Raw genomic sequence first — 14547 nt, 5'->3', positions numbered from 1 at the left:
TCACATAACATGCCTAAAGGGACCAGAGACGGCTAAAAGGCAGCAAGTTGATGTGAAAAGAAGCCAAATCTTTACATGTCTTTCTGCTACAACATGCAACTGCACACACATTCATTCTCACTCTCTCTCCCGTCTCCAAGATAAAAGTCAGTTTGAAGTGGTGACTTACTTTCCTGCTGACTGCAATGAGCAGACACTCAGCTGCTCCCAACTGCAGCTCCTGCTCATTGAGAAGCAGGCACAGCATCTCCAAGAGTTTACAGTTCTCAGCAGTGATGTGAGTCATGGACACCCAGTCAATGTAGCCGGCCAGAGTATTCAGTGCCGCGGCTCCTACACGACAGTTTGCCTGGGCCTATGTGAAAAGGAAACGACTTTTGACAAGAGACAAGGGTACCGTAATTACACCTGAGCCCCTTCTAGTCCCCAATTTTATTTCTATTTTGGGTTTGGGGCCCTAGCTAGCGGAAGGGCTCGGGGCACTGCATGTAGTGCTGAGGATTTGAACCAGGGTTTCGAGGATGCAAGGCAAGTATCTTAATCCCGGTCCTCTCTGTTTCCTTCTATTTTTTTTAAAAAATAAATTTATTTATTGAATCACCGTGAGAGCAGTTACAAAGCTTTCGGGTTTAAGTCTCAGTCATACAATGATGAAACACCCGTCCCTTCACCAGTGCTCATTCTCCACCACCATAAACCCCAGTATGCCCCCATCCCACACTCTCCCCCTACCTGTGGGGCAGATGATTTCCACATTACTCTCTCTCTACTTTGATTACATTCAATATTTCGACACCGAAAATCCCACCATTATTATTTGGGATTTTCCCCAACACTCAGACCTGCCAAAAAGGCAACATTAGACAATTTGTTTTCTACTGCTGATTATGAATAGCATATGATGTCGCAGCCGCGCGATTTTGGAATTCTGAAATTTTAATAACTAAACCTGGAGGGATTTCTGCCCAAAGCCACTAGGTTCCGAGTTTTGCATGTGTGCCTCTGGGATCATGGCCATTAAGCAGCTTGATCAGTAACCGGAGGGACTGATCTTAGGCGACTCGGAGTTTCGCTGGGGTGGGGGAGAACAAGGGCCGGCTCCACCCCATCCCGTGAGGCCCCGGGTGTCTCGTCACAGCTTGGCCTCTTCTATTTTTTCATTTTTCAGTTTAGAAAATTGTACATGTACCCAAAGATATTTTGGACACCCCCCAGTAAGAGTACATGGGGGGGGGTGATAGGTTGAGGGGAAGGGACACTCTGGCAGAGTGTGGTACTGGAACACTGTACAGTGAAACCCTGTTATTAACGTTTCATAGGGCCTGGAGAATCAGCTCAACGAGTAAGGTGCTCATGAGGCTGATTTGGGTTTGATCCCTGGCATCCAAAACTCTGCCAGAATGATCTGAGTGCAGAGCCATGAGTAATCCCTGAGCGTGCTGGGTGTGCCTCCAAATTAAAAAAAAAAAAATTAGAATGTAAATTTATTATAAATCCTGGCATCTTAAAAAAAAAGCTTATTATGGAAATGGAAGGTATCATGCTTAATACAGTGAGAAGAATACAGGATATTACTGATATGTGGTATTTAGATAAGGAAATGCAATGGTTTAAAGGGGGAATACCTAGATAATTCTTGGCCCCAGAGTATAGGGAGAAGGAAAAAGAAGGGGGGAGCAGAGGGTGGGGGAGAAGAGACAGATGAGAAGCAACAGATGCCAGGGTCAAGGTACATCAGTGATGTTAAGGAATGAGTTAAATATCCAAAGCACAGAGCCGATGACACTGAAATCGGGAAACCCAAACTTTGATGATCAAACTTTAAAGGTGCCAGTGGAGACAGCAGGCTGGGGAAGGGGAGGGAGCGGGACCCTGGAGCTCTGGTGGCAGGAGCTAACGCTGGTGGGGGGTGGGACACTGTATGTCTAAGACCCAACCATGAGTAAGGCTGTAAATATGGTGCTTTAATACTGTAAAATTTGGAGGAAACTAAAAGCATATGACATGGGGCTGGAGACCGCTGATTCAGCCCACGCTTCGCAGCGGGGAGGCCCACTGTAATTCCTGGAACCATGTAGTCCCCTGAGCACCACTGGGCATGGACCAAAACTGAAAAGCAAAAGGCATGTTTGGCCATTTCACCTCCTTCAAACATCTCCAATATTCTAATTTTCACTCCCTTCAGCCGAAACTCAAAGATCAAATGAACCACGGTTAAAGCTGCTCTCTGCTAGGTATCTCTGTCCTGGCAAGTGCTGTTTTTTCAGTGCAGGTTCAGCCCTGGCTTTGCCCCGGATCTCTGCAGGCAGCACCTGGGGGTCATGTAGTGCTGGGGATCAAAGCGGGATTTGCGGCGTCCAAGGCAGTGCCTAACCCGTGGTGCTCTCTCTCTCCCAGGCCCCTGGACCCGAAAGCCGTAAGTCTCCTCCCAACTCCACAAAGAGCTCTTACCTTTGACTCCTGAGAACTATCTGCTTTCTGAAGAAGGGAAAAAATAGTGTTAGAATCCAGTGTTTTTTTTTTATGAGAAAAACAAGTAACTTCCCACGTCCCCCAGTCTTACATAATGAACTTCAACTCTTTTTGCTGTTTTTTGTTTAGTTTTGTTTTGTTTGGCCCATACCCAGCAGAGAGAGGGGGAGAGGGAGAGGAAGAGAGAGAAAGTGCATGCCATAAAGGCAGGCAGGGGGGTGGGGTGGGGGGCGGGCAGGAAGGAAAACGGGGACACTGGTGGTGGGAAATGTACATGTACACTGATGAAGGGACGGGTGCTGGAACATTATCGAAAAAAATAAGAAAAAAATACATACACTAGAGAGAGAGAAAGACAGAGTATAGGGCCGCTGCCATACTTGCAGCTGATCTGGGTTCAATCCCCAGCACCCCATATGGTCCCCAAGCCCCACCAGGATAAATCCCTTAGTTCAGAGCCAGGAGAAAGCCCTGAGCACTGCTGGTTGTGGCACTAAAACAAAAAGCAAAGACACAGAGGTGAAGGTGCTTGTCAAGAATGTGCCCGATCTCAGTTCGATCCCCAGCAATTCATGTGCCCCCTGAGCACTGTGCGGAATGATTCCTGAGCACAGAGCCAGAGGTCAGCCCTGAGAACAGCTGGGTGAGGCACCAGAATGAAACAAAAAAGAGGCCATAAAAATAGTACAGCGGTTAAGGCACTACTCTTGCACTTGGCCCACACGATTTCAATCCCCGGCATCCTATATGGTCCCCCAAGCCTGTCAGGAGTGACGCCAGAGCATAAAACCATGAATAAGCTCTGAGCACAGCCAGGTGTGGCCCTAAAACACAACATAAGAAAAGAGAAGAAAAAAGAAAAAAATACAACCTGGGGCTGGGATGTAGCTTAGTAGAAAAGCACATGCCTAGCATACACGAGGCTCTCGGTTCAATCAATCCCTGGCCCCACTAATAAACCCAATTAATTTTCTTTTTTGGGTCACACCTGGCGATGCTCAGGGTTACTCCTAGCTCTGCACTCAGGAATTACCCCTGGCGGTGCTCAGGCAACCATATGGGATGCTGGGAATCGAACCCGGGTCGGCCACTTGCAAGGCAAACGCCCTACCCACTGTGCTATTGCTCCAGCCCCCAAACACAATTAATTTTTTTATAAAATTATAATAAGAAAAGGCCTGAGAATTGGCTCAGCGGGTTGGAGAGCATGCTCTGTGGCGGGAGGATGGGGCCCATCCCTGGCACTCCCTGGTCCCAGGAGCAGCGGCAGGCCAACCGCAGCCTGGAGCAGCAGTGCCGAGCACCACCAAGAGTGGCCAGAAGACGAAAATGAAGAGCAATGAAAAAATGACACGTGAATAAAGCTCACCAATGCCAGCAAGGAAAGAACTCCGTCTCTAAAAGAGCCTTAGCTTTCTTTCTCTGAAAAATGAATATATGGGGCTGGAGCGATAGCATAGCGGGTAGGGCATTCGCCTTGCATGCAGCCAACCCAGGTTTGATTCTCAGCATCCCATATGGTCCCCTGAGCACTGCCAGGAGTAATTCTTGAGTGCAGACCCATGAGTAAGCCCTGTGCATCGCCCGATGTGACCCCCCCACCAAAAAATAAATATATATGGGGCGGGGGGAGCTGGAGCAATAGCACAGCGGGTAGGGCGTTTGCCTTTATGCGGCCGACTCAGGTTCGATTCCCGGGATCCCATATGGTCCCCTGAGCACCACCAGGAGTAATTCCTGAGTGCAGAGCCAGGAGTAACCCCTGTGCATCGCCAGGTGTGACTCAAAAAGCAAAAAAGATAATAAAGATGAATATAAATTATCACTGGCAAAGGTAAGCTGAAATGATGGAATGTCAATGGGAAAGGCGTAGATTAAAATACATTGTATGACCCGGTCACGGTCCTCCCATTGTTCATCGATTTGCTCGAGTGGGCCCAGTAACGTCTCCATCATGAGACTTATTGTTACTGTGTTTGGCATATTGAATACGTCACGGGGAGCTTGCCAGGCTCTGCCGTGCGGGCGAGATACTCTCGGTAGCTTGCCAGGCTCTCAGAGAGGGGCGGAGGAATCGAACTCGGGTCAGCCATGGTGGCCACTTGTAAGGCAATGCCCTACCGCTGTGCTATCGCTCCAGCCCATTGTATGACCCATGTATTGTAAAACCTAAAAAACTCATATGCACAAAAAATTGGACGCTATTTCAATTTGTTTGCTTTTGTGCCACACCCAGCTGTGCTCAGGACCCTGTGTTCAGGGCTCTGAACTCAGGGATCACTCTGGTAGGGCTCAGAGGACAGAAGTCCCAGGAATCGAACCAGGTCAGCCTTGTGCGAGGCAGGCACCCTACCTGCTATACTATCTTTCAAGCCCCTATACCGATTTTTCTCAAGTCTGTTCAGGGGCTGGGGTGCTATCTCAATGGGCCAGAGCACACGCCTTGCATGTGGTAGTCGGGGGCTTGATCCCAGACACTACTTGTCCCTGAGCATCGCTGGATATGGCCTAAATGAAAGCAAACAAAAAGAAGGCATTCACCTTTCTTCCTCTTTTTTAAAAACTGAATCACCGTGACTACCTTTTTTCTTATGTTACTTCAGAAAGTTACTTACAAAAGGAATTGTTTTTTAGTAGAAACGGGCTTTCACTGAGTTTCTTATAAATGACCTCCTTCCATTTTTTTGGGGGGGGCTAAACTGAAAATCCTAGTTCCTTGCTGAAGTCTAAGGATTTAAACTACAAATACAAAACTTCATATTAGTAATTTTTACTTCTGAGAGATGAACTATCCCTTACCATTTGCCGATACTTGTTCACATTTTCTTGGAGTGTGTTAAGTAGAAAACTGAAGATTTTCTCCATGTTCTGTGTTAAGGTTTGCTGGATATCCCTTCTTCTTTGAGGGGGTAGTGTCTGGAAGGTCACTACATCCTCTGCCAGTCGCAGAAGGATGAACATCACTAATTCTGTCTGCGTTTCCTATACCAACAGAAAAAAGCCAATTACACTATAATCTATTTTCATCATTAGCACACCCAAGGATTTTGCTGTTGACAAAACAAAGAGAACCCCCCCCAATAAAAAAAATCTAAAAGCAAACAGACAGACACAGTTATATTTTATACCCCTTGTTTGGAAAGAGTGTCCAATTCTACAAGCATGTCAGGCCAGTGCTGGGGCCACTCCCGTTTGATCATTTCCACTACAATGCGAGACAAAACGTCTTTAATGTGATTCTCCTCTTCCAAAATGTTCAGTGTGCCCTGAAAAAGAATCAGAGACAGTAAGAAGCCTGGCTAGAGCAAATGCAAGGCGGGTGGGGGGGAAGGACCATAAAAATGTGGGAACTTGATTGAGCAGCAGCCTCCTTTGAAGCAGAGCAAACCTGTTCTCTGCGTGAGTCACCTGGCCTGCATTCACTGGGCACTCCTCCCGCCCCAAGCCCCAGACGACTCGGTTGCATCAGCTGGTGGGATACTGGCAGGGCAGGGAAGGCAGCATCGTTTGCCTTTATACACTCTCCACTCCTGTTTCATTTCATAAGCAAGTCAGGGGGGGAATAAAAAAAGGAGACCAAGAGGCTGAAGGGAGAATGGGAAAGAAGTTATGGGGGACAACTGAACATACTACCAGTAGTTTTACTTCCGTAAAATCTACCGAAACTCAGTTTTTCTGAGTTTCACAGGAGATTCCCTCCTCTGTGGAAAAGGAGACAATTTAAATTTTTGGCATGATTTGCAGATTCTTTTGTGGGGGAGGGGGGGCGGTCCAGAAATATTATTACCTAGTAATTAATACGGAAAGGCTCAATTATTGTTCCATATAGTAAGAGAGGGGAGTTAAGAAAAGAAATGTTTAAAAAAAAATCTCGGGGGGAGGGGGGAAGAGAGAGGTAGTACAGAGGGGAGGGCATTTACCTTTCACATGGCTGACCCAGGTTGGCCCCCTGAGCACCACTGGGTGTGACCCCAAAAGCAAAAAACAAAACCAAACAAAAACAGTATAAATTGGGGCAGGAGAGATATTAGGGGCTCAGACTGGTCCCCTGGATCTGTGTGAGCATCACTTGGGAGAGCCCCCTCCTTCCTCCAAACATCAGTGGATTACAATTTCTATCCCGGAATTAGCAAGCCACAGGTCCCGGCCAGATAAGTTAGTAAAAAAAACCAACTTCAAAGGGGATTTGCTGTGAGAGGCACTAGAACAGTGGTCTTCTAGCTCGTCAGTATGATGTCCAAGGTGTAGAGAGACTGAAAACTACCACTGTCACCACTAATATGCAGGACAGGGGCTGGAGAGCAGGAGTGAAAAGATCCGTGACAGGGGCCAGGGAGACGGTGTAGCAGGTCGGGCGCTTGTCAAACATACAGACTGATCCAAGTTCAATCTCCGGCACCTCAGATGGCTCCCTGGTCCCTTGGGTACAAACACTAAGGTCCAAGACAACTCTGGGAATAAAAAGGAGGAGGGATTCCGTGTTCTTTAGGCTCTTGGTTTCAAAAGGGCAGAAGCTAGGTAGGAGAGTACTGGTGGCAGTGAGGGCCAGGAAGCGAGAGCACACATGCCTCGTCGTATGAGCCCCGGGTTCACTCCCCAACACCCCACATAGTCACTCCAGCACTGAACTGGGCCCCTGGTTTAGCCCTAAATCAAAACAAACACAAGGGGCTGGAGCAATAGCACAGAGGGTAGGGTTCTTGCCTTGCAGTATCCCATATGGTCCCCTGAGCACGCCAGGCTAATTTCTGAGTGCAGAGCCAGGAGTAACCCCTGTGCGTCGCTGGGTGTGACCCAAAAAGCAAAAACAAGCAAACTAATAAACAAACAAAACAAAAAAAAAAAACCCAAAAACAAAACAAAACAAAAAACCCCCATAAAATTAAAAATAAATGCAGTGGGTTGAAAACATGCTTAGAGTCACAGTCTAAGCTCTGAAACAAATTCATTCTGAGAATTTTTCAATTGGGGGGGAGGGAAGCTGGCAGGGCCAAGTCCAGGAGCTGGGGGCTGTGCCCGAGGCAGCGGATGTGCAGTGCTGGGGATCCAGGGGCCCTTTCTCTTTCTCCTCTTTCTCGGGCCCTTTCTCTTTCTCGTGTTTCTGGGCCACACCCCGCTGTGCTCACATTCACTGTAGGACCGTAGTGGTGCTAGGGATTGAACGTGGGCGTGTCTGTGAAACAAGGCCAGCGCCTTGTTCTGTCTTGACCTGTTCTCAGACCCCTGGCAGGTCCTCTCCGAGCATGTGCTCTATGCCCGCGGTCACAATGCTGGCCTCAATGGTGCATCTTTGGGTCACTAATACTACATCCATTTGCTGAATTTCCTTTGCCCTGTCTTTACATTTCTAACATATTTGGCCTGGGGGGGCGGGGGCACAACCTCAAGGTGCCCAGGCCTTACTCCTGGCTCTCTGTTTATGCGATCACCCCTGGTGATGCGCAGGGAACCAGATGTGCGGCAGGGGAATAACTGGGGTTTGGGTGCAAGCAAGCACCGTACCTTGTACATCTGTCGTTTGCACACCCCGCCTCTCACATGCACTACACACACACACACACACACTTCCAGTATTTACCTGTCAAAAGTGGTAATCGGGGCTGAGAGAATCAACAGGCTGAGCATATTTTTAAGATTTCATACTACAGGCCTGGGTTCAATCCCAGCACCGGGTCCCCTGAGCACTGACCACCAGGAGCAGTGTCAGAGCACGGAGCTGGGAGTAGCCCCTCAGCACTATGAGATGTGGCTCCTAAGCCAATCATGATTAATAAGAGTGGAAATCAGGCCAGGGATGGAGCTCTGTGATAGAGGATGAGGACCTGAGTCGCATCCCTGCCACCAGAAATCAATCAATCAATCAATAGCTAAAAGTAAAAGCAGTGGCCAGAGTGATAGTACAGGGACAGCAGGTAGGGCAGAGAAGAACTGGGTTCAATTCCCGGCACCCCATATGGTTCTCCTATGCCCCGCAGAGTCATCCCTGAGCACAGGAGCTAGGAGTCAGGCCTGAGCACCACCAGGTATGGCCCCAAAACAATAACAAAAAAGTAAAAGTAAACATACCACAGGGCTTAATTAAACCTAGTAAGAGAAATAATAAACTATGACTTCTTGTGATGGTGTTAAGGTAAGGCATAATTCACTGGCGGAGAAAGCATGCACAAGTGGTAAGTTTTTATACACACACTTTGCTGAAAGGACCGCAGAGACAGTACAGCGAGTAGGGTGCTTGCCTTGCATGCAGCTGACCTGGGTTTGCTCCCCGACATCCCATATGGTCCCCTGAGCCCACCAGGAGTAATCCCGGAGTGCAGAGCCAGGAGTGCAATGTAAGGACAGCCAAGTGTGGCCAGAAAACAAACAAACAAACCAACCAACCAACAAAACCCAAACACTATGGCGAAGAAGCCATGCTGAATTTCAACTCAGAAATACCAGGCTACCAGCCATTCCTTACGTTTGCAATCAGCTCCATGACACTGTTCTTCAGATAGACCTTCTCCAATCGAGACATGCTGTTCCACCGAAACCTGCCCACCAAAACGAATCAAGTCAGCGGAGCCCATGAGAAATCTCTCCCTTAGAGGCTAGTTTAATTCCTGCTTTAGATTATGTTGGTAATTTCATTAAGAAATTACTTACCTTGAATTTTGTACCCTGAGAACAAATAAAAATCTGTTTATATTAGGAGGCCAGTGTGATAGTACAGTGGGTAGCGCACTTGCCTTGCACGTGGCCAACCCAGACTTGATCCCCAACATTCTTGGGGTCTGTCCAAGGAGATCCCTGAGTGTAGAGCCAGGAGTAAGCTCTGAGCTCTCCTGGGTGTGGTCCCCAAACCACCACCACCAACAACAAAAGCTTTCTATTTAATCAATACTGGGAGTTTTATAAAGATAGTAGCTCGATAACAGACAGGATTTGTGTTTTATCAGCCTTCTCCCTTAATTTTATGAACAGACCAAAAGCATATATATGTCTGAGTTAATTACAACATTCCTGGGAAAAGAGTCTTGACAATTACTTTCTGTGCTAGCTTTTAAGGTAATAGCATAATTCCAGGAAATATGAGACTAAATCTCAAGGCTGATTCTTCTGACAGGCAGAAGTAAGAGACTAAATAAAGTCAGGGGAAGTTCTCAATTATTCTCACATAATCCTGCTTGAGATTCATAGGAGCACATCTTATAAGGCCAGCCTCAAAATCGAAAAAATGTCTGTCACAATGCCTAATTCAACTTCTTTAAACATGACTTATTCTAAAGACCACTGGCATATAGCAATTCAATAAATGCAGTGTGAATTCTGGCAGGCATCAGCAAATATTCATAGAATGTTTAGCACTGCCAGTACCTGACACTTTACAGGAAGAAAACTCATAAGAGGTTCTGATGTTCTCTTTGGGTGGGTTGCTTTCTTTTTTTTAAAATTGATTCACAATGAATTACAAAGTTATTCATGATTGACTTTTAGGCATACGATGTTTTAACACCCATTCCTTCATCAGCATCTGCTTCCCTCCACCAATGTCCCCAGTTTCCTTCCCAGGCCTCCAGTCTGCCTCTAAGGCAGGCAATTTTTCCTTTTTTCCCCTTTTAGGTACTGTTTACAATACTACTATCATGCATAAGGTATCATGCAGACAGTTCTGGTATCCTTCTTGGAACCACACCTCTCTGCTGAAGACCTGTCCTGTTTAGCTACAGCATAGCTTCACGAGTTCTATAAGAAATAAAGATTTGCTCTCATAGACCTTGGAAGTGAACGAGCAAAAGGTCCTTACTTGACAACATGTTCCAGGATCTGAAGGCCAAAATGTCTGACTATGGCGATCTGTGTTTTTTCGGCCAGCCTCAAACCACAGGGGACACAGATAGGGCACTTTTCTTTAAACTCCTCACAAAACTGAAAAAGAAAAAAAAAAGTTAAGTGTTTCCCTTATGAACCAAGATATGGCAGGGAATAAAATAACTTCATCTTAAGGAACTTCAACATGGGGCTGAAGAGATAGTACACTGGGTAGGGTGCTTATCTTGCACATGGCCAACCTAGATTCAATACCTGGCACCCCATGTAGTCCTGAGCCCCACCAGATGTGATCCCTGAGTGCAGAGCAAAGAGTAAGCCCTGAGCATAGTTGGGTATGGCATGGACCAAAGGATGGAAGAAAGAGAGGGAAGGAGGGAGAACGAGGGGGAGAGGAAGGGGGGGGGGGAGGAAGGAAGACAGATGGAGCCTGAGAGATACTACAGCAGGTAGGTCGCTTGCCTTGTGGGGTGACCACGTTTGATTCCTGAGTCTAGAGCCAGGAGTAAGCCCTGAGCATCCCTGGGGGTGGCCCAAAAACAAAAACAAAAACAAAAAGTCTTTACCTCAGGTGCCAATGGGCTAGTGCATGCAGGAGGCCCTGACACCCATATTCCAGATCCCAGTACTAAAAGATGTGGTTCAAAATAACAAAACAAACTTCAACTTCAGATGTATTTTAAGTTGCAAACTCTAGACACATATGTAGCACTGTAGCACTGTCCTCCCAACTGTTCATGATTTGCTCAGGGGAGCGGGTACCAGTAACATCTCCATTGTGAGACTTGTTACTATCTTTTGGCATATCAAATATGCCATGGGGAGCTTGCCAGGCTCTGCCTTGTGAGTGGGATACTCTTGATAGCTTGCTGGGCTCTCCGAGGGGTGGAGGAATCGAACCCAGGTTGGCCACGTGCAAGGCAAATGCCCTAGCCGCTGTGCTATATGAATAAAGAATAATTCCATTCCCTTTGAGAGCTCCAGATTTCCCAGGCCAGGGCCAGCTAGTATTAAAAAGAGAGAGAGAGAGAGAGAGAGAGAGAGAGAGAAATCTGACCTAGTGCCGAAGAGAAAGCAAGCTGCTGACCCTGACACTGGGCCAAACACCATCACTCCTGATTCCCTGAGCACTTTTTGGTGAAAAAAAAATGTTTAAATTATGATTCTTTGAAAAAAAAAATTTTCCTGAGCACCTGTGGCCCCAAACCCCTACACACACAAAAGAAAACCCAAAAAAAAAAAAATTAAAAACTGTCTTAAAATTCCTAATTTCTAAGTATAAGTGGATGCATGCACGACCACTACAATAGCCTACTTCTACATCTATTTTTAAGACAATAATAAAAGACAGAAATCCAAGTTTAAAAAATCCCAAACTCGTAGCCAGAGCAATAGCACAGCGGGGAGGGCGTTTGCCTTGCACGCGCCCACCCGGGTTCGATTCCCAGCATCCCATCTGGTCCCCCGAGCACCGCCAGGAGAGATCCTGAGTGCATGAACCAGGAGTAACTCCTGTGCATCGCCGAGTGTGACCCAAAAAAAAAAAAAAAAATCCCAAACTGCTGTGGCCTACATCTAGGTATCAAAGTTTCCTCCAAGTGTTACTTTGTTTAAGTTACAGCACCCAAACGCGGTCCGGCACGTGGATCTCCCTGACCCGGGCGAATTGTATCGGCTACCCGGATTTGTATTCGCCTCGCCAAACCGCAACAAGAAAGAGTAGAGTGTCAGCGGCAGGGCCGGGTCCTCTGGGAACGCAAATCTCACGACTTCCAGGAAACCAAAGCGGCCTCTTTAACATGCAAAGTGAGCGGCGGCCGTGCATCTAGGCGCAGACGGGCTCGGAATACCCACGGGCGAGCCCGAGGGAGGGGTGGGGGTGGGGGCGGGGAGGAGTCGTGAGAAAGATTCCAGCGGCACCCCCGAGGGGGAGAGGGAGGGGGTCGGAGAGGGGGCGCCCGGCGGGGCCGGAGCTCCGGCTGGGGCGCGGATCGGGGCCCGGGGCCGGCGGGGCGGGGGGCAGGGGGGACCTGGAAGAATGGGACCGGGCTGGGGTCGGGCCGGGCACGTGCGCCAGGGGCAGGGAGGAGGCCGGCGCGCGCGATGGGTGCGAGCGGCGGCGCGGCGCGGCGTGGGCACGAGCGGGGCACGGGGCCGCGGCTACCTTGAGGGCCTCCAGCCGGTAGCGCTGGGTGGAGCTGGGGTCCATCATGATCGTCACGGCTTTCACCAGCTGCTCGCACAGCGCGTTCAATTGATCCATCGCCATGGCGCGCTGCCCGCCAGCCGCGAGCGCACGCGTGCGGCGTGCACGGTCGCCGGGAGCACGAGGCGCGGAGGGCGGCCGAGGCGGGGCCCCTGGCGGGCTCCCCGGCCGCGGCGGAGCGGGCGCGGGGCGGGTGGGGGTGGGAATGGGGCGCGGGTCGGGGAGCCGGAGGGGGGAGCGAGGGCGCCGCCAGCTCCAGCCGGGAAGGACCCGGCGCTGCGCACGCGTCCGGGGCGCCCGTGCGCACGCGCGCGCGGAAGTGGCGGCTCCCTTGTGACGGAGGCGCCCGGGGGGCGGGGCGGAAGGCGGAAGCGCGGCTCTGCGCAGGCGCCAACGGTGGCCGGCGCCCCGCGCGCGCGCTCGCTTCGAGCTCCCCGCCCAGAGCGCCGAACTCGCCGCGCCGCCGGCTGCGTCTCTCTGGGGCTGCTCTGAGGCGCGTCGCCCGGCGCGAGCAGCCTCGGCGGGGCCGGGAACGAGCGTTTTCCTGAGGACGGCCGAGCCGCGGCCGGGGAGAAGACGCTCTCGGGTCCCTCCGCTGCTGCGTCTCCTGCCGGGGCGCGGCTGACGGGCGCCCCCCGGACACCGGGTAAGAGGGTTCGGGACCCGCGGGTCTCGCTGCCGTCCGGCGGCTTGAGGGGAGGGCTGTCGCTGGCCGCACACTCGGGCCGAAATGACACACGAACTTGAAAACAGGCTCGGAGAAGAGGTCGGGTGTGGGGCAGAAAAGAAGAAACATTTTCCCCCTGCGGTTAGCGGTCTTTTCCTGTCAGCTCTTCAACTTAGCCTCCCTCTTCACTGGGACTTTTCCTCAGGTGTATGCTTTTCTTTTTCTTGGGTGTCTTCTTTTCCTCGGATATCTTCTTTTTCTGGGATATATTGTTTTTCTGGGGTATATTCTTTTCCTTAGATGTATCCTTTTTCTGGGGTATATTCTTTTCCGTAGATGTATCCTTTTTCTGGGATGTATCCTTTCTCTGGGATATATCCTTTTTCTTGGATGTATTTTTCCCTGGATTTGTGATTGTCTGCCCAGCAAACCCACAGTGATTTAAAGATGAATCGTTAGAAAGCTTGTGCACTGTTAAAAAAATTTTTTTCCCCCCCAGTGTCATAGATAATGTTATCGTGTTAGAGATAGTTGCAGTCGTTATAGTCAGCGGGACAGGGTTTGAACACGGTTTCATTTCCACCCTTAAAAAAAAAGTTCCTTGTCCTTAAGATATTTAACGTAACGTTCAAGTGTGAGCCACTTCTGGCACTTAGGTGTCAGTGTGTAGAATTCACTGCATGTGAGTCACTTTTTTGAGCTAATAAAAAACGTTCATAAATGCTTTTTTTGGAAAAAAAAAAGTTTCCAAAACCCAGTCATGAGTAACTTTGTCATTCATGGGGATGCAATTCAATAATTATTTTTTTAACCAAAAAAAGGCTCATAATTTAAACATTTTTTTCACCATCAAAAAATGAAAAGTTCCCGCTTTCCAAAAGAGGTCATTTGAAAGCCTTTTGGAGGTGTCTGACAGTTGGACATTTTGAACGGCAGATGAGTTTCCTTATTTGCTAACGTTCGTGAATCTGGTGGTTGTGTTTGTATATTTTAGTAAGGTGCATGGTCGAGGCTGCGCAGAGCAAGTGCACAGTTTTTTGGTATTTTGGGGGGTGGAGGGATGTCCCGCCTGGCGGTGCTCATGGGTTGCTCCTGTCTCTGTGCTCAAGTGATCGCTCCTGGCGATGCTTTGGCTGTGCTCGGGGTTGAGTCCCCTTGGCTGCACGCAAGGCAAGCGCCCTACCTGCTGTCCTATCTCTCCAACTCCACGGATTTTTATGATTGCATTATCAGTTCCAATACTACGTAAGTGCCACTTTATGATAAAAGTGGTTTCTAATTATGGTTCTAACTTACAGGAACGTATCACATTCTGCCATTTTTTTTTTTTTAGGCTGGTAGCCAATAGGAGTTTATAAGGAATTAATGCCACTCTGAAATTTTCAAATGAGTT

General features: G+C 48.9%; 1 protein-coding gene across 1 annotated transcript in view; it reads right to left on the bottom strand.

Moving 5' to 3' along the window:
• Nucleotides 1-12640, bottom strand: part of XPO5 (exportin 5) — a 43677-nt gene extending 31037 nt beyond the window's left edge. The window contains exons 1-7 of the mRNA XM_056125883.1: nucleotides 12446-12640; nucleotides 10259-10380; nucleotides 8933-9005; nucleotides 5601-5738; nucleotides 5272-5454; nucleotides 2452-2478; nucleotides 170-355 (exon numbers count right to left, since the gene is read on the bottom strand). Of these exons, the coding sequence (XP_055981858.1) occupies nucleotides 170-355; nucleotides 2452-2478; nucleotides 5272-5454; nucleotides 5601-5738; nucleotides 8933-9005; nucleotides 10259-10380; nucleotides 12446-12550 (834 nt within the window). The 5' untranslated portion in view covers nucleotides 12551-12640. The remainder of the gene's footprint in view (nucleotides 1-169; nucleotides 356-2451; nucleotides 2479-5271; nucleotides 5455-5600; nucleotides 5739-8932; nucleotides 9006-10258; nucleotides 10381-12445) is intronic.
• Nucleotides 12641-14547: the final 1907 nt, after the last annotated feature.

This window comes from Sorex fumeus, unplaced genomic scaffold, assembly GCF_029834395.1.
Source record: "Sorex fumeus unplaced genomic scaffold, SorFum_2.1 ptg000061l, whole genome shotgun sequence".
Taxonomy (NCBI): domain Eukaryota; kingdom Metazoa; phylum Chordata; class Mammalia; order Eulipotyphla; family Soricidae; genus Sorex; species Sorex fumeus.
This window is presented reverse-complemented; position numbering and strand designations above follow the sequence as displayed.